This window comes from Dicentrarchus labrax, unplaced genomic scaffold, assembly GCF_905237075.1.
Source record: "Dicentrarchus labrax unplaced genomic scaffold, dlabrax2021, whole genome shotgun sequence".
Taxonomy (NCBI): domain Eukaryota; kingdom Metazoa; phylum Chordata; class Actinopteri; family Moronidae; genus Dicentrarchus; species Dicentrarchus labrax.
In genome coordinates this window covers 18,142,165-18,165,083 of record NW_026136714.1, presented here as the reverse complement: position 1 = coordinate 18,165,083, position 22,919 = coordinate 18,142,165, and the positions used below count along the sequence as shown (strand labels likewise).

The 22,919-nt window shown below is 37.7% G+C and overlaps 1 protein-coding gene across 4 annotated transcripts in view; it reads left to right on the top strand.

Moving 5' to 3' along the window:
• Positions 1-22,919, top strand: part of ksr2 (kinase suppressor of ras 2) — a 107,997-nt gene that overhangs the window by 7,924 nt on the left and 77,154 nt on the right. For 3 of the 4 annotated variants that reach the window (XM_051423818.1, XM_051423817.1, XM_051423816.1), the window contains exons 2-4: positions 7,259-7,399; positions 8,256-8,406; positions 21,961-21,996. In XM_051423818.1, the coding sequence (XP_051279778.1) occupies positions 7,259-7,399; positions 8,256-8,406; positions 21,961-21,996 (328 nt within the window). The remainder of the gene's footprint in view (positions 1-7,258; positions 7,400-8,255; positions 8,407-21,960; positions 21,997-22,919) is intronic. The other variant, XM_051423819.1, reaches the window with a different exon arrangement.

Genomic DNA, 22,919 nt, shown 5'->3' with positions numbered 1-22,919 from the left:
ACAGTTTCCAATGGCAACTTCCCAAATGGTTCTGTATAACATCTGGCACAGTCAGATTAGCTCAAACACCACTGGCTCACAGAACTGGGGTCTTAGGAGGGAGGTCAAGCTCCTACCCAATTTGCTCACAGAACAAGTTGTTGCTTGACTCTTCTCAGACAATCACCTGTGTCTGAAAACCATTGTAACATTGTGAGGCACCTTCACATAATGGCTTCTTTGTATGTGTGCAGTTTTCTTAAAGATTTTGCAGCTATCTATTGTACATCAGTACACTGAGAATGCCTTTACACATTTTCACATATAAACCAGTTTGGTTGATAAAGGATTAATTACTACATATACTGCAGTCCAGTAGACTAATTTCACTGACTTTTAGTTGCGCCTTAACTGTAACAGAAGTTAAATTCACAAAATTCACCAACCTTTGCTGCAGTGAAATTAATATTGCTCTTGGATAAGCTCTAGCTGGACATTTATGAAAGTACAGGATTCTAGTTTAACACATCAGATAAGCTGGTATGGAAGTTATCATCTGCTGTACATTCATTAAGTGTTCTGGTTGATCTGGATTAACTGTGAGTGTAGCGGTTGTGAAGAGGTTGATTTAGCTTATGTGTCAAATGGGAATAGCACCATATAGGATCATCTTCAAGAGTCTGCTTAAAGGAACACTTCTTCGTTTTAGGGAATATGTTGGTTTAGTTATGTAAGCTTTTGGACATTAACAGGTTTTATTGCTTGACAACATTAAAGTTAATGTCAACCGGTCTTTTTGACAAACATCGACAGAAAAAAAATCCTTTTGAGAATGCTTTTAAAATGTTTGTTAGCCAGCTTAATGCAGAGGTAGTATCAGAAAACTGCTACTATGACTCATGAACCACAAAAACCTGAAACCTACATTTCTGATAAGTTATAAGTAAGAATATTAACCCTATAGTGCCTTGAGTCAGAATCAAATTTCATTTGGCTATGATTCTCAAAGATGGGGCCAGCGTTCTCATGCTCTACCAAGTCACTTTCAAATCAAAACTATCTCCTGACCCTTTGATTGATCAATTTCTTAATGTTCAACTTCCCACCTTTGTTCACTCATGCCGTTTAAGACACAGGGCAGATTTGACGACTTGTTCAGAAAGTGAAAATTGTTTGTGAAAAATCTGAGGGATTCTGTATATCTAGCAGTCCGTGCAAGGGCAGAGACAGAAGGTAAAGATAATAAAGTGTGAAAAACAGGGATAATAATTTTAGCTTGTGGCGTGCTATTGTTAGCCTGCTAGCCCTAGCAGCTTATGCTTGTACACCTGCCCACAGTACAGCATGTTCAGTCCCTTCTGGTTTTTTGCCACAGCAAGGGAGTAAAGTTTTCCTTGCCAAATCTGCTCTGACTGGAGCTTTAGGATGGTGATGCTGGTTGGTGATTGGTGTTACACGTTAGATCAGGGGCATTAAACTCACACTGCCTCAGGGCCACTGGCCACTTTGTTCTTACCAGCTTCCTTTTTAGTGCTGAGCATGAACAAAACCTTTTTTCAACAATAAATATCAACTATATACACTCTAAAGTTAAGAAACTCAATTTTCTCTTTCCTCCTGTATTTATAATACCTACTTTTTTTTTTTTTTCTACATTAAAGACTATTTTTTTACACGTTTAGTTAAGAAAGGCCTAATGCCACTTGGGATTATATTCCTTGAGAACGGTAGCATTCTCCTTGCAGAGGAGATGGGGAGAGGTCACATTAAAATCCACAAAATTATTCACCTCTCTTGAAGGTGGCTGTGCTCCAGTTCAGCCTTTATTTCAGGTTTAGAAAAATACATTGTTAAATTCTAATTATGAGGGGACCTTTATGAAATTGTCTTTGTGGGCCAGATCTAGCTCCCGGACCAGAAGTTCCGGCAGACGGCAAACCGGATGTCATGTTAGTGGGTGAGAGCAGGATGGTACAATTAGGTGAGGCCGGCAGAAAACACCGGTCTTGGTAGACACCATTTTTTGCTGTCCTTCACTACAGAATTTAGCTCCCAAACACAAGGCGGAAACATGGGGAATCTGGAAAACAAGATGCTAATAAATTACATTAAATAATTTACATTAAATTAATTTCATTTAATATATTTTAATGGCATTCTTTGTAAACAATACGACATTACCATAGCAACATATGTCAAACATATGCCATGCCTGTTTTGTTGTGCTGTCGTTTTTGTTTTTCCCTTCTGCTGTCTGCCATCAGCCTGAATCCGTGTAAATGCGAAATCTACAGTAAAGACTACATCTTATCAGATACGGGTCCGCGGCCTTGTTTTGGGGTCCTTCACACCAAAAAGGTTAAGAACCGCTTATGTTGACCATGTTATCTGAGTTTATCTTGTTGCTAACATTTGCCAATCAGAACTAAAAACAAAAAGTAGACGTACAGCTGAGGTGTTCAGATCAGAAGACCAAAGTGATAACAATTAATCCTGAAGGAGAAATGAATGTCTGAACCAATTTTTTGTAATCCATCCAAGATTTATTGAGATATTTTATTTTGACCAAAGTAGTGGATCAACTGATGACTGCTGGACAGACTGACATTGCTATCCCTGGAAGAAAAATAAAAGTGTAGGATTAGGTAATATTTACAAAGAAATCTATAGGAGTACAATTTTGAGAAAGATACACTTGATAATAGAAGTATTGATTGAAAGGTTTCCTCTAAAGTTTATTTCATTTGCACCGAATAAGAACCATTTATTTTATATATGTCGTTCTATGTTGTTGGCACACATGGCAAGACATAATGTAAGTAGATGTAGCAAGAGAGTTAAAATACATTGTAAGAATATGATATACAGTAAGAAGTCAACACGATTAGCCAGGGTAAATGTGTGTTTCTCTGTAGGTGTGGACTGAGCAGTCGCCTTATTGGGCAGAGCGTTAGCAGCCGTGGGCAGCTGCTGTAGGGTTTTCTGCATTCAGAGGTGACTTGCGAGTCCCTCCTCCACTGGTTTCTACTTTGGTACGCACTGATGTAGGCCAGCACTGTCTAATTTCTAGCAGTCATTTTGTAGGTGTATGTTTGGAATGGGGCCATTCAAATGTATCATCCTTCAAGTCTTCAAGCATCACGTCACCCACTGTGGGCCTGGACCTTATTCTGTCAATCGTTTTAAATCAGACCTGTTGTTTCAGCTCCAAATTGCTTCTCTACAAACATACTTCAATCAGGAGAGACTTGTAATTGATATGTGCACAATGAAAATGAGAAATGTGAAAAATCTTTGGTATTTGAAGGGGTTGGTGAAGCCTGATTAGTATAGGAAACCCCCTGATGGAGTCTAGAGTGGACTTCTGATGAGCTCAACCTGGGCACTGAATATGACAAACTGGAGGTGAAGGGGTTGGAGGAGGGTGGCAGCGATTTCACACTGAAATGACAGCTGAAAGCAGCAGAGAGGAGAACAGATTTAAAGTGAGACAGCAGGAACATGATTGGCTGGTGGAGATTTTGGCTGAGTCTGATTGGATTAACGGAAAGAGTAAACGCCCATAGCCGATGGAGAGTGAGGGAATTGGGAATGAATGAGGCATAAGGAGTGGGTCTTCCTGATTGAACTTATGCTGAGCTTCATTTGCTGTAACTCTTACTCAGGACTGAAGTACAATCAAAACAAATCAAAATATCACATCTTCAGGGACATGTTAATTGCTCACTCTGTAGTAGGAAAGTGAAAAGATGCAAATCAAATAGTAAATAAATAAATAAATAGTTAAAGTTGCCATGATGCAAAGGAAAATTGTATACATTTACATGTTAACATTTAATATGTTAGAAAAGAAGAAGACTATTAAGGAGTTGTGAGTAAGTAAGATATAAGCGAGGGGTGGAAGAACTATTCAGATCCTTCACTACTGTACATTATCAAAAGTAAAATAAATTATAATACAGAAAAGTGGCTGCAGTGGGTGTCGTATTATTATTATTAATAACAGAAAAGTATATTTTACTCTGAAATGTAGTTGAATAAAAGTATAAAGTTGCATATATCATAAAAATACAAAATTAAAAAAAAACATGCAGTAGTTGAATAAATGTAGCTACTTTCTACCAATGGATGTAACGATACACTCAACTCACTATTTGATACATTTACCGGGTTCACAAAAGGATTTTCTCAAATTTTTCTTTTACCAAATGAAATTAAATACAAATTATGACTGGAAAATATTGTGCAAAGCAATGCATTTTTCTTTTTCTTTGTAAAAATTCAGCTGATATCTTTGCGCCTTGATACAGCTACTGACAAGAGCGATGTAGGATGTTGAAAAAGCAAAGTCAAAAGGATATATTGCCCTCTGCTGTTTATAAAGAGCATCACAACATTTTTCTTCTCACTGATTTAAATCTTCACATTTTTGTATCGCGATAGAACTGTCTCAAGATATATCGTTTCATCCCTAATGGATTACATCATAACTACTTATAGTTATGATGTAATTCATGAGATTTTTAATGCAGTCAGTTTGATTGAAACATGGGTCCATGTTGAAAAAATGAAAATGACCAGCTTTATACTTTAAGTATAAATGTAACAAATAGCTAATGCTCTGTTTGCATCATGCATTATTTTTTATTTCTGTTTCATTCTGTAGTTTAAATATTTGGGTTGTGTGTGCTTTTGGTTGTCCTTAATTCAGCCTCGTTACCATAAAGTAGGCTATATGAATGATGTATGTTATTAGTATAGACTCTGCTCTGCATTGTCCCTCTGCATAAATTTGAAGTACTTGAGCCCTCGTGCCAAATGTGCCAATATCAGTCCTGCTGAGGAGCAGAAAAGAGTGGAGAGCAGAGAAGACTGAGCTTTGTTCCTAACTAACTAGCGAGCAAAGTTCTTACTTAATAAATCCACAGTAAATAAATATATAACAGAGCCATTAGGTAAAGGGTTACTTGGAAATAAACAAGCAGTAAGATAAATAAAGACAAATGGCAAATTAACCTGGGATCATTAAAATTTATACATTTGAATGAATATAAAAATCATATTTTATTATTTTCATATATTAAAATCACATTTTGATATACACACATAAACAAAAAAGAAACAAACACTTACAATGCTGAATAATGAAAAATAAACAATTCTCTATCAGCACTCAATGTGAGTGCTCTATTTAATACATCCTTACATCCTTATTGTTACATTTTGATATACTCAAAAGCCAGGAAAAGGAACACACAATTAACTGTAAAAAATATTTATTACTAAATGCAAATAACATATTTTTGAATATAATAGAAAAATTTAGGATATGGAAATGACAACCTGCTAGAGATGCATCATAAATAAAACTGTGACCATCTTTGATTAATAAAAGTGAAACATAACTGAATGTTTTAATGGTCTTTACAGATGAAATTGACAGCTATATTTACTGTATATATTCACCCGTTACTTTGAATTACTGCTATAGGAATAGATTGATAGGAGCATTTACATGATTAAAAAAACTACCTTCTTTGGATTTATTCAACAGTTTGTTCAAAAGAAGTCTCCTGCTGTCCTCTTTTACATTTCATGTTTTTGATTCAGCATGAAATGTGTTTTGTAATGTTATTATCTGTGAAGAATTACACATTTATGACCCTTTTGCACACATTCAACATGTGAATTAAATAGAAGTAAGATGTTTACGAGACATCATAATTTAAAGGTTGAGTAACTCAAAGGTGTTAACAGGGTTATGGTTACACTGATTATGTCAGTGTGTGTCAGATGTGATAGTCAGGTTAATTGTTGGTGTGCATGGGATTGTTCTCCAGTGCAAATAAAACCCAATGCAAAATGTGTCAATCAGAAAGTGAGAATCATTCCCTAGAAGTTTAGCTTATTGGGGACACAATGCTTCCTTTCTGGCAACTTTGGTAAGGATGCTGCAAAAAGCATATTAGAGATTTATTATGGTTGCCTAAATAAAAATTGGATCACTGGATCAAAACAGATTTAACATCAAGTCTGGTGAAATTCGCATGCGACAACAAGTTTCAAAGACCAGAGTCAAATAAGTTACATTCAAGAACAATATATAGAAGAAAGTTCATGTTTTTTTCACATATGTAAAGCTGACAAAACAATCCAAATTTACAGTTTAAGTGAGGTGAATACAATGTTGTTTGTGGGGATAAAAACAATGATATTTGATCATATCTTTCCAAGTCAAGGAGATCTCACCTGTGATAGATTTCTGTGTGAACAATTTTATTGCAAAGTCAAAATTGAATTCATATATATTATCTGCATGGTGTTGTTTTAATTTATAAGTGAATATAAGCTTTTCAAATGCTACAGAAGAACTTCAGTGTTCTTTGATATATACTATATATTTTGCATCAAAGTAACATCAGTATACAGTTGAACTTCCACCAATAAGCCTGTATCTGTGACACAAACTGTGTCCTATAAGTAGAACACTTGTTGCTTGCACACATGTACCTGTACTTTGATATCAGTCTATAAGAGCTCACAAGTATAACCACTTTCGACCACTAGCCACTGAGCAGCTCCACTGGAGCCAACAGGTGCCGAGTGATCTCAGTGGTGCTGAGTGATCTCAGTGGTGCTGGTTTAGGGAACTGAGAGTGTTGCACGTATTTTCTCTGCGCTGGTTATCCAGGCTGCCCAGGGTTTTCAGTCACTTTGCAGTATGCAGTGAACATCTCTGACTGTGAGAACTGCTGCTGTATGTCAGGACAATAATAGTACTGTAAGAGTGGCAGATATCTTTCCTTTAATACCATTGTCACATCTGTTGGGCTTCTAACAGTTTCTGAACAAAAGGGGGCAAATTGTTGTAAAATTAAGAAAAAATATCTTAGAAATCTAATCATTGATACCTGTATGCCATTCTTGCCTGATTTTATAGGTTAGTCGATAGGATTTAATACCTTTGTCCTCCAACGTTTTCCATTGTTGGGTTTAACAGTTTCTAAATTAATTAAAAATATGAATATTTATTGTCTCGCTTGTGATAAGAACAGGTCAGTTCTTCAAGGCAGGCAATGAGAAACAAAGAGAGTGTTGTCATTCTGATTCAAGAACAAACCTAAAAAACATATTTCACGTTGTAGTGAAACAAGTCAGTCATGCGTTATTAATGTTGTGCAGGAAATCATTTTTATTTTACACGTGGAAAGGTGAAAATGGGAGAAGATGTAATGTATCTGCACCCCTCCCTTACTGTATTTGTCTGTCTTGTTCTCAGGGGAAGTTGGTGAAGTACTTCAGCCGCCAGCTATCCTGTAAGTGCAAAGTGGCCTTAGAGGAGCGCAGTGCTGAGCTGGAGGACTTCCCTCGCCTCGGCCACTGGTTCCGCATCGTCAACTTGAGGAAAGAGGTCACACAGGTAATGCGTCCAGTCACAAAATATACTCATCTTATCTTCCAAGATTACAAAGTGGGGATGTAAAAGGCTCAAGTAAAAAAAAAAATATATGAAAATGTACAGGTGACAGGGTAACAGAGGGTGCTGTCTAACAAAATCTCCCTTAGGTGTTCAATTGATTATTTAACATATTTTTCATACTCATCAAACCATCCAGTGCTTGTGTGCATCTGCATTTGTTATGTTTCTCCCATCATTTGTTCAGGTTTTTCGTTTGATTTGTCACCTTTCTGTATTTATCTGTGCGCTGGCTGACGGGTGTGCCACATGTGTTGATTTGGTTATTTGGTTCAGTTCTTTTTTTCCAACCATACCATGTTAATGGCCCAGAGCTTTTTAATATCACATTTTTCTCTTTATCATTTAGTCTTTTGTCTATCAAGCAGCGGAACCCCCTACAACTGAATGTTTAAGTCATGGCAAAAGTGTTTGAAGCTGCTTTTCCTCTAATAGCCACTTGACGCTGACAGAAGGTTAAAGTTAATATCACATCTTCTAATGCGTGTTTTGGTGGCAATTCAGAGAACTTGTTCCACCTGTTAAAGCTTAAAAAGTGACACTAACAAGCCAACCTCTTTCCACTCTTAAAAAACAAGGATAAGATTTTCCCTACAACTTCTTTTCATTAGGGTTAGGGTCCTTATTTACCTTTAACTGTGTCCCATGTATTAATATGAGATCTTAATGGTGTATGTGTATCTGTGTGTGTATGTCAATGTATCTTTGTCATGGCGTTTGCATATGTTTGTGTACGTGTGTGTGTGTGTGTGTGTGTGTGTGTGTGTGTGTGTGTGTGTGTGTGTGTGTGTGCTTATAGGAGATGAGTCCAGGTGAGGTGACCCTGGAGGGCCTGCTGGAGATGAGTGAGGAGCAGGTGTGCGAGCTGCTGCAGAAGTTTGGTGCCAACGAAGAGGAGTGCGCCCGACTCAATGCCTCCCTCTCCTGCCTCAGAAAGGCCCATCAGCTTGGTAAGAGTTAACCCAAAACACACAGAAATGAGCTCACACACACAAACACACACACATTCATTTGCTGTCTTTAAATGTCCTGAAAGGAAAATACAATTTTTTTTTTTTTTTTTTTTTTAAGTCATCGCCATTTACAGCTACTATGTGTTAAATTCCCTAACTGACAGTAGGTGGAGCGTACTGTACTGTGATCACACATTTGAGAGAAACAAATTAAATCCTCATGTTTTTTTGGTAATAATCTCACGATATACAATTTGTTTTTTGTGCTGTACAAAAATGAATGTGAGCAATAATATAATATGTAAAAAGGACAACTTAGATGATTTGTACAAAGGTTTTTAGGTTTTGCACTAAAATACAAATCATGTATACCAGACTTAACATTTGTTTTTGCTGAAAAACATGCCACAAGTTTTTTTAATGATGTCCTACTTTCCAGGCTGCCATTGATTGACATTAAATATTGTGCCTTACTTGTGGTAGATAATACACCATAGACCACAATATCTTATTATATAAGCGAATACATAAAGTTTTATTAATGTTGCAGGATAATTCAGTCTGAAGCAGGGAAGTCATTGTGAAAATTATTTCTGGTGCATTCATGGACAATCTGACATTTGAGACTTCACTTACGTAGTTCTGAGGAGCAACTTCTTTTTTTTTTTTCAGGGGCATTTTATGCTTTTGGGCCTTTTTGGTGTGGAGTATGTAAGTTCTCCCTGTGTGGGTTTTCCCTGGCTGCTCCAGGTTCCTCCCACAGTCCAAAGACATGCAGGTTAATAGGTTAATAACTACATTTCAATTAGAGTTTTATACAAAATTAAATACCTCCAGAAAACAAATGGCTGCCTAGAAAGTGGGAAATAAATCCGAAAACCTTCTGTATTGTCTAGAACCGGGTTTGCAGTGATGCAGTTATTATATTTGTACTTAATGAGCCAAAACATACAAAGACGGTTTTGTAAAGCACATTGAAAAAGCAGCAGAAGGATGGTTGTTTGGATCCTACTGTATTCAGTAACAACCAACAATAACCTCATTATCCTGCTTGTGATTATATGTGACGTGTAAGATGTATTATACCACTTTTAATGAATTCAGAACAGATTTCGATATAGAGATGACATGATAAGATATAGAACAGGAGTGGAAAACAGTTGCATTTTATTATCAATAGTGTAGTCTAGTACAGTATAGACCACAGTATATAGTAAAGGCCAGGTGACAGGGGTGACACAAACAACAAATGAACCATTCTAATAAAAATAAGGTATATATAATCAATTTAAAAATGAATTATATTTAATTTATGTATGTGTACTATGATAGATGAGAAAGGAGAATTCTGTGATGTGTTATTTCACAGTACATATGGCACTAATCAGCAATGAGATGATTATATTATATCATAAACATAATATCTATTACCCCACTATATATAGTAATAGAGTATTAATAGTGTTCAGATTAATGTGGTTGTGTCAGTGAACTTAACTTAAGAATAATATAATTTATACTTCCACATACTGAACTAATACTTGCATTACACATAAAGATTCAAGTTCATTATTTCAAGGCCCAAAAAACATTGTTTATTAGTGATCTGTGACATGATCTGTGAATGTCTTTATTTATGTCTGCATTTATGGACTATAAAACAAGGCTAGAATTTACAGTAGTAGTCTTTTGTTGGGTGTGTATTTTTATGATGTTGGAACGACCAAAAGTCAAAGGATGCAACAAAAATACAACCTCTTTTGTGATTTTAGTCAGAAAACATTATGTTATTTATTTAAAGCAGTTAGAAAGTTTTAATCCGGCAGATCCTCAAATTTTTTAAATTCTCATATACTCATCAATTTGTGTTAATCTGCTGCCAGCCCGAGAGAGAACTTATTAAATACAAAGTGTGCTCGGTACTATTTAGTTTCTGTTTCAGTTTCTGCTGATTCTTCATATGTTCAGCCACAGATCTCAGAAATAAGACACCACCTGTTTAGAACAACAGCTTTCATGAAGTGGATAAATAAAATGACTTTAAACATATTTGCCATGTAGTCATAAGTAACAGTAATCATGTAAAAAAAATCTGCAATGCAATGACTAATGTGAAACAAAAAGTCAGCAAACTCTGTTTATCAATTTTACTCACTTCCCTGTCTTTGTAACAACTCAGTAAAATCAGGTTTGAACCTAAAGAAGCAGGTAATGTTAAAAGTTCAGTTGTACTTGTAAAAGGAGGCAAACTTATTCAGTTGGGGATCAGGCAAAGGGACAGGGGTCCAAACAGGCAGGGATCATGCAGGCAGAGAAACAGGCGGGACAGCCAAGTAGCAGGCGCATCTAACGGAGAAAGAATGGGAGCTACAGAGGCGGTTTAGAAAGGATGTGGCGTACTGAAGAGTAATTTCCTATATATGTGTGACAAATCACAAGAAAATGTACTTTGTTCGAGACCAGTCTCTTTCTCAGCAGCAAAACTCTGTTGTCAGATCTGGCAACGCAGATAACTAACTTTCTGAACCGCCTCTGGTGTAAGCTTTGATCCGTCCATACAACATTCACAACACTTCCAAACCCAGTGCAGAGATGGGGGAAAACAGGTGTTACAGCAGGGCAGGAGGAAGACGCAGGATCTGAAATGACAGGAGAGATAATGTATCGCAGAGAGCAAATAGTAAATGTGGCACAAGAATCAGGATGACATTGTGATTGTTGTCTTGTGGGCCAAAACTGTCAAATATGAAGCAAGTAGTCAGGACATTCTATGTTGTATTAACACTAACTAACTTCATCTAGTCCACCTACACAGGTTTTTTTAAACTTATGTTGCCTCATTAGACCTCTTCTCAGGACTGTGTGTACAGACTGCTTGATTGACATTTCCTTCTTTCTTTTTACATCAGTTAGGATTGGACAACTTACACCTTTACATTTTTTGGTGACCTTATACAAATCTTATCATAGTTCCACCTGCATTTAACCTGAACAAGTGAAAACACCTGTGGGTGTGCCGGGCCTTAAAGACCCATGTGTTAATTATATCATCCCTCATTGATACATGTGTTAAATTAACACAGTGATGGGTTTGATCTATTGTTTCAGTTGAATTACACATACATATCTCCACTATTACAGTATTTTATTACGGAGAGTTAAACGGAATTTCGAGTTTATTAGCAGTGCATTGCAATATGTAGTCTTTAAGCGAATCACCTCCTGGCTCCATAGCACACAGGATTGAGGGTGGTATGGATCTTTTTCCCAAATGTAAAGCTTTTCCTTTAATTCGTGATTTTTAACTTCTGTCTACGACAAGGACTTTCTGGCACGGCTTACAGTATCTGACAAAAACATCACGTTTATAGTTTACATACAAGTTGTTGTTGTACAATAAATTCACATTCCAGATCTCTAAGATCTAGAAGTTACTGTTTATTCCTGCTTGTTTGTTGTTTATTTCACATGCTTTCTGTAAAAGAGAAATTAATGAAATTCCATGTTGTGCCACTTTATCTGCTCTGATGACTAGTATCTGTGAAGCCTTTGCCTGACCACCTTTTCTTTAAACACAGTGATTTGAAGTGTTAACAGGCTGTGGTTTTAATGTAACGGTAGTCAAAGATTCCACTTACCACATTTGGCAACTAAAAGCAACTATCTAAATATTTCCTTTGTTGATGTACTGCATGATGTTCATAGGCAACATGTTCAGTTATCATTTTTATTCTGTTGAGCATTTAGGTTGCTGGTTTACATACTGGTGAATGTTGTCTACAAAAGGAGCATATTAAAGGGTAAAGTAAATGGTAAATGGCTATATTTATATAACGCTTTTATCCAAAGGGCTTTACAATCAGCCTCTCATTCACCTATTCAAACACACTCACACACCAATGATAGCGAGCTACCATGACAGGCGCTGGCCTGCCCATTGGGAGCAACATGTGGACTGTGGCTGGGGATTGAACCGCCAACCTTGTGATTAATGGACGACTTGCTGTATCTCCTCAGCAACTAATATATGTGCAGTTATTTTATCCAAATAATTTAATTTGTTCTGGTGAATTTGTGGTGTGTGTGTGTTATGGACCTAAGAATTAGGCCGTTCTCTCCTATTTTGTTGCTTAAAACCACATTTTTTAATTGTAGAGATTGCCTGTTTCACACTATAACTCGTGTAAGATATTTCTACCATTATGTTCAGAATTTATTCAAAGATAGTCCCTCTGTCTTGGTTGTATTTCATTTTTTTCATAAATGTGACTTCCAGTGGGGACCTGCTAGGGGATCTGTCACTGCATCTATGTTGTTTCATAGTTACACACCAGGTGGCATTAGAGACCACACTTTGTTTTCAGACTGGTTAAAAGCTTTTGCAGTGATACCAATGAACCAGAAGGGGGCAGTAGATCATCACTAAAACTGGGTTGTTAGGTTTAGTAACAACCTTTTGTAAATCTGTTTGATAACATATCTGTTCACACACACACACACACACACACACACACACATACACACACACACACACACACACACACACACACACACACACACACACACACACAATCACACACAATCACACACTGTTCTGTAACAGATGTCCTTTCAGACGGAAAGCTCTGATAAGTAATTAAGCAAATTAACTTGATGAGTAGTTTTTCTTCAATGTGCCCTCAACAAAACTATGCTTTATTAAAATAGTGTTTAATTAAAGGAAATTTAAGTGGACTGTTCTGTTCAAATAATTTTTTGTTTTTTTATGCAGTGAATAAGGTTCGAGACATTCAGACAAACAGGTTTTGAACCAGGCTCTTTGTGATTCTGCAGGTACTCAGCCATCCTCTCAAAATATTCACACCTCTGTTGGTCCCTGTTCTCGTTTGTCAGACTGCTGGAGTTGTTCGCCCTCTCGTGTGCTCCTCCAACTTCCTATCTTTCTGTCTCATCGGCTTGATTGGGGATGGAGGCGGATGTTGTCCAGAAAGACAGACAGACTTACAGGCAGGCAGGCGTCCCCTAGCAGAGCCCGTCAGGCTGTCCCAGCCGCCCATGCCTTAGTCCAGCTGGGTTCAGACCAGTCAGGCTTCAGGCATCTCTGGAGACCAGCTCTCTTTTGCCATCACTTGTCTTGGACTTTGGCTGTTTTCACACTGCATCCCAAAAAAATTCCCATTTTTTCCCCTTTCATTTGTGCAAAATACAACAATTTGGAAAATAAACAATAACTACATGTAATTCTGTCATAACACAAAGGAAAACATTCTATTAAAATATATAAGAAGTAGCATAGATCTGGAAAAATTTTATTTGTGCCATTTATCATTACATTCCGTGTGAGTATATTCCTGACTCTTTTGTTACATGATGCTCCACTGCAGGAGTTATTGACCACTACTACTACTGCATTAGGCCCGCAACATCAGTTAGCTTTTCCTGGAGCTTTCAACTACATCTTATCTTCTTCATTAGATGGAGATACCTCAGTTGTCATCACATGAATTATGCATGGAACATGGTAACCCCTGACTCTGTTCAAAAATGTTCTGATGTGAATGGCTCCTGCCAAGTTGATGCTCTGACTGGTTTCGATTTGGTCTGGAGTTCACAGACCGCTTGCTGTCCGTTTCCTGCTGTTCCCTACAGCTGTTGCATGAGATGTCACTCACAAGAGAATTTCTGTCTTTAGGGTGTAACAACAAAGATCCCAAGGTGTTAAAGTGCTGACTCCTCCCTCAGTAGGATGTTTTTTTGGTTACTGTGGTTTCACCAGTGTCCGTTCTGGTCTTGTTGGGAGAGTGACTTGCTCAGTATCATTATCATTCACTCTCTTACTGAACCAAAACTGATCACAGCAATAACATTTCTTTCCTTTAAAGAGTTAAAGGGTTAGAGTTCACGGAGGCCATTCACACAAACTGATATTTGAAGACAGATAAGGGTCATGATCTCCCCCCACTTCACCACCTGTTGCCACATGACATACATGGATCACACTAAGTAAACTCCGTCCACTGGTAAAGACTATGAGATGTGGTTGAAAGCTCCAGAAAAAGCTACTATATAAAACAATTAATTGTGAAAAAACTGGCATTGCATAGAACAGAACCTGCCATTTATACTACTTTTTAGTAGTATTGTTTTTGTCTTTATCTGCTTTGTTTAATTTCTTCACTTCTACCTTTTTCCCTCTCTTTACCTGTCTTCTTGCTTATAGTTTATATTATGCCTCTCTTTTTCTTCGCACATTGCCTCAACCGTACAACCGTACTCCTCTCCCTGCCTCCTCTCTCTCTCTCTCTCTCTCTCTCTCTCCCCCCTCTTCCTGGCTCTCCAAAGGCAGGGTCTGGCGACACAGAGCCACTAATGGGCTCTCTAACAGGGGGGACTGGCTAGAGATGTGTGAATGCACCACAGCAACACCACAACCCCCACACTGAGCGGTGAGAGGCACTTTCAGCCAAAAGAGAAATAAAGGGTGTGCAGCACCGTTTTTTCATATTCTTACCCAGATGGAGCTCGGAGGGGGAGATATGTCATAGCTTCTATACATTGCCACATTTGCACATCTGTGTGTGTGCATTGGTGGGATAGTGTGAGTACCTGTGTGTCAGCACGTATGCAAGATTAGAAGACATGCATGTGTTTTTGAACGGTTACACGGTCCCATGACAGTGTTTAGCACTTAAAGACTGCTAAGTAAGGAGCGGAGGATGTTCTTATGTCTTCGTTCTTTTTAAAGAGTTTTATTTTTCCTCTTAAAAAGGAGGTTGTTGCAAAAGTATAGATATATTCAACCATTATGAATGAGAGCACAGAAAAGGATTTACAGATCTATGCCAGATGCGTTTTTTCTTTTCAAAGAAAATATGTTATTCCAGTTTATGAGTCATCAGGAATTATGTTAAAATTGGCAGACATGGACATTCATATACTTTACAGTCTTGGCAGTTTATACGTCACATAACCAGAGAAATAGAGAACATAATAAGTGAATGTATGTTACTCTGTGGTGTAATGGTGGAGGAAGGAAACTAATGTAAGTTAATAGAATTTTTCACTACAGGCTCTTGGGATTGCAGTCCACGAGTTGCAATGAGGATGAGTCATACAATTCGGAGGCAGCCGGTCGGTCCTTTGTGCCGCAATATACACACATTATCTAGCCCGCCCCTCTAGACAAGTCCACACACACACATAGAGACACACACACACTCGTACAAACATTTTCACATGGAGAATTTCTTGAATATGAGTTGTTCTGTTGATCAGGCTAATAGCGTTGATCTTTGTTTAGGACGACAGGTCTCTTCTGTGCCTTTCCTCTGTAATCTTTGAGAGTTTAAAGGAATGTCCCCATGCCCTGCCTTGAGACAGCTTCACATGCACACAAAACACCTAATTGGATTCAAATGCCATCAGCAAGAAAAACAGATGAAAAAAGGCAGAGGAGAGGGAGGCGCAGAATATGCGTGGAAGGATATTGGAGGAGAGGAAATGAAAGTGGAGGAGGCATGTGGGGGAAGAAGGACGTGGAATAACATGAGAGAGAATTAGGGTGAGAAAGAGGCAATGACGACAGGAGGTGAGGAAGATACGTAGTCATGTCGAGAAGAAAAGAGCAGATGCAACAGGGAAGGAAAACGACCAGAAGAAGCATTGACTGAACCCCCAACACCCATCTTCCTGAACACCCCTTGGTGGTCCTTATTGGCTGTTAACTAATTAGCAGAATCTAACTTTGAGTCCTACTGATTCCACTGCAAGAACCTCCACAAACCCTCAACTTAAAAGAGTCAGGATTAAATAGGGACAGTGCATCTATTGAACGCAGCCATTGCCCTTTTCGCCAAATCTGTTTACAGTGGCAGTAAGATAGACCAGCCTCTGTCCCAGTGGCATTTCACTGCCATTTAGCCCAAAGAAGCAACACATCTAGAGGTAATTAGTCCAATTATGAGGCTGTTATCTGCCTTTCTCAAAGCCTCACTGCATGTTAAGATTGCCCTATTAATGGTGTTGGGGTGTGCTATTTGCATTAATCACTGCAGAGGAGAAGCAGTCGTAAATGCTCGGCACATTGTTTGGATTGACAGTTGATATGGAGATGCAGGGTTATTCAGGTGAGAGAATAGAAGATTGATGATGATGTGGCTCCAATATTACTTCTGAAATTATGCATAAAGTGCATTTGCTAATATAAGGGAAGAAAGACTGGTCTATGAGTATTTGTTAAAGGAGGGGTTTGACTTTATGAGAAACGCATTTATTCACTTATTTTAGTTGGATGAAAAGGGTAGGTAAGGGGGTGATACCATTCTTATATCTGTATCCTAAAACACATATTCCCAATCACTTTCTTGCTATGACTGATGGGATTTAAAAAAACTTCTCAGTGGTTTGAAGTGGGCTGACTTTAGTAAATGCCACCAGCTAACCTCACAGCTCAGTACTTACCGCACAAACTAGAGGTGTTCAGTACTTGCATGAACAAACGTGTATCAATGAATTTTCAAAGTGAACTGACTATATATACAGAATCACCTTTGTCAGTTAACATAACAGTGACATTTAACAGTAAAGCTCCCCTCCCTGGTGACTGAGAGCAACGTCAGCTCAAAAGCCTATTAAAAGACAACAAAAGCCACAGAAACAATCGTAATTTGAGTCCTTAACCTTATGTGAAATGCCTGTATATGCTTTTTTTGAATGCAACGGCTTAAACTGAAATTGACTGTCTGGCTGCATGAATGGTGATGCGTTCATCACTGACGTACATATTGAAGTACAATTGAACAGTGATGCAACAGCTTCGTTTTGGAAAAAAGTAAATGAACTACCTGGTCTGTGACTACGAAGCTTTGAACTGAACTGAACGAATCAGAAACATGATTTATGATTTCCACCTCTAGCACAAACATGAGCGTGGTTTTAATCTTCTAATCTAGTTTTCTGTACAGGTGAAGACACAAATTGAAATCTCACTGGACAGTAGATCTCTGAAGTTATTTTTCATGTCTCTTTGTTGAGAGTTTTACATCCGGCTCGACCTTCAGGTTCACCAATCCTTCTTTTCATGTCACATTTTCATATTAGAGGCAGTAATCCAGCTAATTAGAGCAGACGTCCAGCAGACATGTCTAGTTGAGAGGTAATATTTCATGATGCACAATTATACCATTTTATGATTTGGCTGGAGAATGTGACATTGATTGCTTGCTCTTAGCACCATCATCATTTTTTTTGTAAAGTTGAAAATGAAAAGAGCTTGCAAATGTATTATGATCATTTTGTTGGATGATACAGTTTGAATATTACTTAATGCATCGCAAAGAAAAGCAGCAATAAAGTAAAAGGCAAGCATTATTGTGATTTGAATTTCAGGAGTAGAGCGGGAATGCTTTCACAGAAATTGCGTGAGCATAGTCGAGCCTTGATATCAGCAAGTTGCTGCCCTGTTGAGTTTAGCCCTTAGAAGTTTTGCAAAATTGCAAGACACATTTTTTTTCTCCTATCAAATCTCTCCATGAAAAGCAACTTCTAAAACTTACTCGCTAACAAGCACAAGCCACCCAAATTAACTTGAAATCACAGTTCTCAAAGGGGTTATGCTCAGTCTGTGTTCTTCATCTAATTTAGTGGCAAGCTTTTTTGTGTGTGCCTGAGGCTTTTGCTTAGGTGAGATCATGTGAAACAAGAAATTCATACATCAAGTCCTGTTACTATTTTGCTTAAGCAGTTGCTAAGATACTAGTGTGCTTGATGAATTGATTCATTACTTGAAGCAACAGTTTCATGAGTGTGATTCAAGTTCATTGCTTCTCTTGCAGAGAAATTTCACTTGGGTATCAGCTTGATGAGCGCTGTCAAAAGCATTTCCAAAGTAAGGCAGCCTCATGCAAGAATATAATTAACAAAGGGAAGCTCATGATTTAAATAAGAGGTGATTGGTCAACATTTCCAAGAACTATCTTGTTCGATTTTAGAAGGTACAAACTTTGAAATGCTTAGTACAAATTGGCTCATGTGTCAGGTATCAAACGACTGCCCAAAAGCAATCAGCTTTCTGCCTCCCATCTGTAATCTCAGCCTTAGTGGTGTGAACTCTTCAGTGGCCGTTGATTAGTTTTAGTCATTCATGTGGGGTCAAGCTGAACTTTTACATTTCTGAGTGGCCTGTTTTATTCCTGTTAATAAAGGAGGCTTGATTAAACACCCCCCCCGCATCTTTGCCTATATTTGTGGATAAGCACTCTTTTGGGCCCACTCGTCCTTTCTGCATCTTGATGTGCTTCTGAAGGAGGTTTTTAGGGTTGAGATGTGGGCCTCTTAATGTGGATTCAGACACAAGAGTGAGTGTGGTCCTCAGGCAGTGACACTGAGGACAGAGCGGCGGGGACTCAAGAGACCCTATTGACTAATATCTATAGATGCGAATCACAGCTGTCAGGGTGTACTTTTGCAAGACGGATCAATCCTTATAGCTAATGCTATTAATACGACTGCATGTCTACAAAAGTAAGCTCTCAAGTTTTCCATTTCATGTTTTGTACTTTTCACAGAAACATATTCTGTGCAGGAGATGGATAACCATGTGCTGAAAAGCAGCTGGTTTCCATGACAACCAATAACAACAAAAGGTTCACTGACTAAAAAAACTTCAGCCAGAGAGCAGGAACAGAAGCAGTGACATAATTTGGTTTATTCTGATGTTATGTTACTACTATTGCAAAGTGCTTGCTCATGGTGGGAACGGTTGGGTCTCTGTAAATAATTTCTCAAGGAGTACGGTCTAGACCTGCTCTATTTAAAAAACAGTACTGAGATAACTTTTGTTATGAATTGGTGCTATACAAATAAAATTGAATTCAGTTAAATTATTATATTTTTTCATTCTTTGACATATGTTTGCTTCTGTTTGGTGGATGTGTCACAGAGTAAAACTAGTAGTAAGAGTAGCAGCTGATTCTGAAAGTATTTTTTACCACTGTAAACACCTATTTGAAAGTTTATATTTTTATGTGGGATTGTCCTGGATAGTTTAAATTAGTATTTTAGTTTTGTACGTTTATAACATTCCTAGACTCATGAACAGGAAAAAACTAATCAAAATCAATGCAGCAGAACAAGAGAGCCTGTTATTCCTTGCATTATCCTTCCTTGTCAAAACCTGATGCTGACATTACCCATAATGCGACTCGACTGCCAATAGTTTAGTCGGAGATTGAGGCAATTTATCAGATATCCCACATATCAGTGCAATGGAAGAAGCAATAATGTCCATAATCCAAGATGACAAACATGGAAACAGTTTGATGTCTGCCTCACTATTAGACACTTTTCTTACTGCTTTCCTGCTCCACAAAATCTTTCTGGAGTGCTCCATAAGGTGAAGTAATATGAGGAAGCAGAGAGAGAGAGAGAGGTGGAAGGTTTTGCATTATGTATGTTCAAACTGCCTACCACAACTTTATGATGAAAGTTTGTGAGCTGAAGTAAAATTGACAGGTATTAATTAGTACAGCAGCCAAAATTAATTTATCATTGTGCTTGTTTTGAATACCATTAAACACTTTAAATTATTTGTTTTTTCTGCTACAATCACAAAATGTAATGTTATTTCTGAACTAATTTTGTTTTCCTAACTGCCCTGCAAAGCTTTCCAGAAATTGGAAGATATCCCACCAAGTGATAGCCTAAATGTAAATGTTATTACTTTTATTATTCGACCAGCAGAAATCTTCCAATGCCCTTGGCTGAATGAACACCAGATAATATAATTGGAAGTGCTGCTCTCCTCTCCTGTCACCTGAAATGAAACACCCAATCAATCTCCAATTGATTGTGACGTAGCTGTTTTACTTTCCCAACTTAACCTGTACCTGTAAAAACGTGTCACACGGGAGAAACAAAGTTAACCCATGTCACTTTGGTGAGTCAAAACTTGGGTAAGAGTTTTACATCTTTAAAACACCTTTCATGAAACATTAATGTTAATAGGTTTCAAATTATATTTGAGGGCTTATATTAGCGTGACTGGTTGATAACATTTGAATTACTATAAACCAGCTCAAGTTAAATTAGTTTTAATTAGGCACTTGAGGTCTACAACAAGCTCATTGACATGGGGACAAAAAACAGCTGTGGGTCCAATGGTCCTTGTTGAGCCCTGTTCTCAAGAGGTGGAGCCTTCCGTTCTGAACAAAACATAACTTATTTCATTCACCTCAACATGACTGAGGCTTGTAGAATTTACATTCCACAACATTCTCACACCCAACTCATCAAATAATTCAACTTGGCCAATCGCTGCAAAATATGGCCCTGTAGAGGTCAGGGCTCTGTGGTCAAAATTAGCAACAATAAATATGTAACGTCCGGTTACACTGGGTGGTGAAATAGTTGCAAATTGGTTAAGTTTAGGCACAAAAACTACTTGGTTAGAATTAGGAAAAGGGGGTTAGGCTACCTGACTTAACTTAAGTACATTAATAATACATAAGTTATGCTCTCAGCTTGATGATTGGAACTTTTGTGTATATACCGTAGCCATAGCCCTTTTACTTTATTAAAAACAAACAAACTGGTGCTCATCCTTTGTAGCCTACTTATTATTCAACCAGGAGAGTTTAATGCTTAAGTACTGCAACTGGAATGAACTGGACTTCCAGTTCAGCAACCAAGGAACCAACCCAAAGTCCTCCCACTTAAACCCAATCAAAATGTGCTATCAGTGCACCATGTGGCTCATTTAAACATTAGTTTAAACCATTACTTTTAAGGCTGAGATTTACTCAAAACAGACACACAAAACTATATTAATGTGTTGCTGTATTAAAAATATTACAACTTCCCAGCCACAGGACATTGACAGCACCATTGTTTCTGTTTAAATAAAATGTTTGCTGTGTTTCAGTAGCTCAAAACATAACCTTTTGAGTCTCAACACTATATGTCTTTTTTGGGGTCTTTGACAAGAAATTTAAGGAGATCCCTAAAATATATTTAAAAAAAGAAAATGAGAGCCTCGGATATTCTGTATATTATGTCCCTTGTGCTTTTGCAGCTGTCTCTTGTCACAACTCATCGTTCCTTGCGGCCTGTTCTTCATAACATTACAGAATAGGAAAAGCTGCAGGCTTTTTTCCATCAAGTTTTGCAATTCCACCGGGACCTTTTATGGGAGATATTTTCCGTGGTTCATTTGATGTTGTTGGTGTTGATATTGTGTTTGATGTTTGTGTGATGCTTATAGTTCCTTAGAGACAATGTCACAGGGAAGCAAAATAATGACACAAAACAAAAAAATCAATAGCAGATTTTGAAGACTGTGAGGTCACTTTTGCTCCGACTCAGTCATGCATGAGATACTGCATCTGCTGAAATGTACCCAGGATCAATTCTCCCAACATAATCTTTTGTTTTGCTGAACAACCTTTTGGCTATGCATAACTGCAGATGAAAAGACAAGTAGAGTATTGCAGACTATTTCAGTGGTGACTCTGCTAGATCAATAAACACATTCTGTTTTTTTGTTTCTTTCTGAAGAACAACTTGAGGAGGATAAATTGCACAGTAACGGAGGTAAAGTATTGTCATCTGAGCTCAAAAACACTCATTGTGGCTGCTCACCTTCAACTATTTTGCCTCTGTGCCTTTCTTTGTTTCTCATTCAACAGAAAGTTTAGTTTCGGTAGAAGTCAGCTTGTGTTATGACTCATGCAGCTTTGCCCGGTTCTGTTTTGGCGCACACCATTTTCTAACTCTTTTGATCCATCCATTCATGCTTAATCTGCTCCACATCAGCATATTTGAACACCACTGCACTACTAATACTTTCACATCAGATAACAGCAAAGTTAATTCTTCATTACCCAAATTGAACACATTTGCTGGGCGTAAATGTCCGCCCGCTGCCAGGGTTACTCTTACTTCTGTAATGAAGAAGTAGAGCTAATGGATGTTTTAGTAATAAGTGCATGACATAAACCAATTTATTTTACCTTGATACGCCTTGTTACACAAAAACATTCACCCAAATTATGAAAAAAACAAACATATTTTTTCTCTCACCCCAAGCTTGCATCTAGACATGCAGATGGTTTTCGTTTCATTTGCTCATGTTTTGATATATCTGTGCCTGATATTTATACAATGGAGGTGCTCTCAGGGCAGAAAAATTATGTTAACAGCGACACCTTTTTACATAAGAACTGTTTCAACAGTTTTCATACGGAATAAGTCTATGAATTATTCACATTAACTGAGACATTGTTTCTATAGATACTGCTGTTTAATTTCTCCCACTGTGTAGGTTTCAAGGCAGAAAGCTTACAAACAGATATCTAAAACCTGGACAAATTAAACCAAAACTATTTTCACTGCTAGACACCACCAGGGATAAGTGAGAAAATATGTCCTTTTGTAATTAGTATGAACCCTTTAACATGCATTTTATGCAGTGTGTCACAAACAGGTATTTTTTTGGCATTTATTTCTATCTCTGT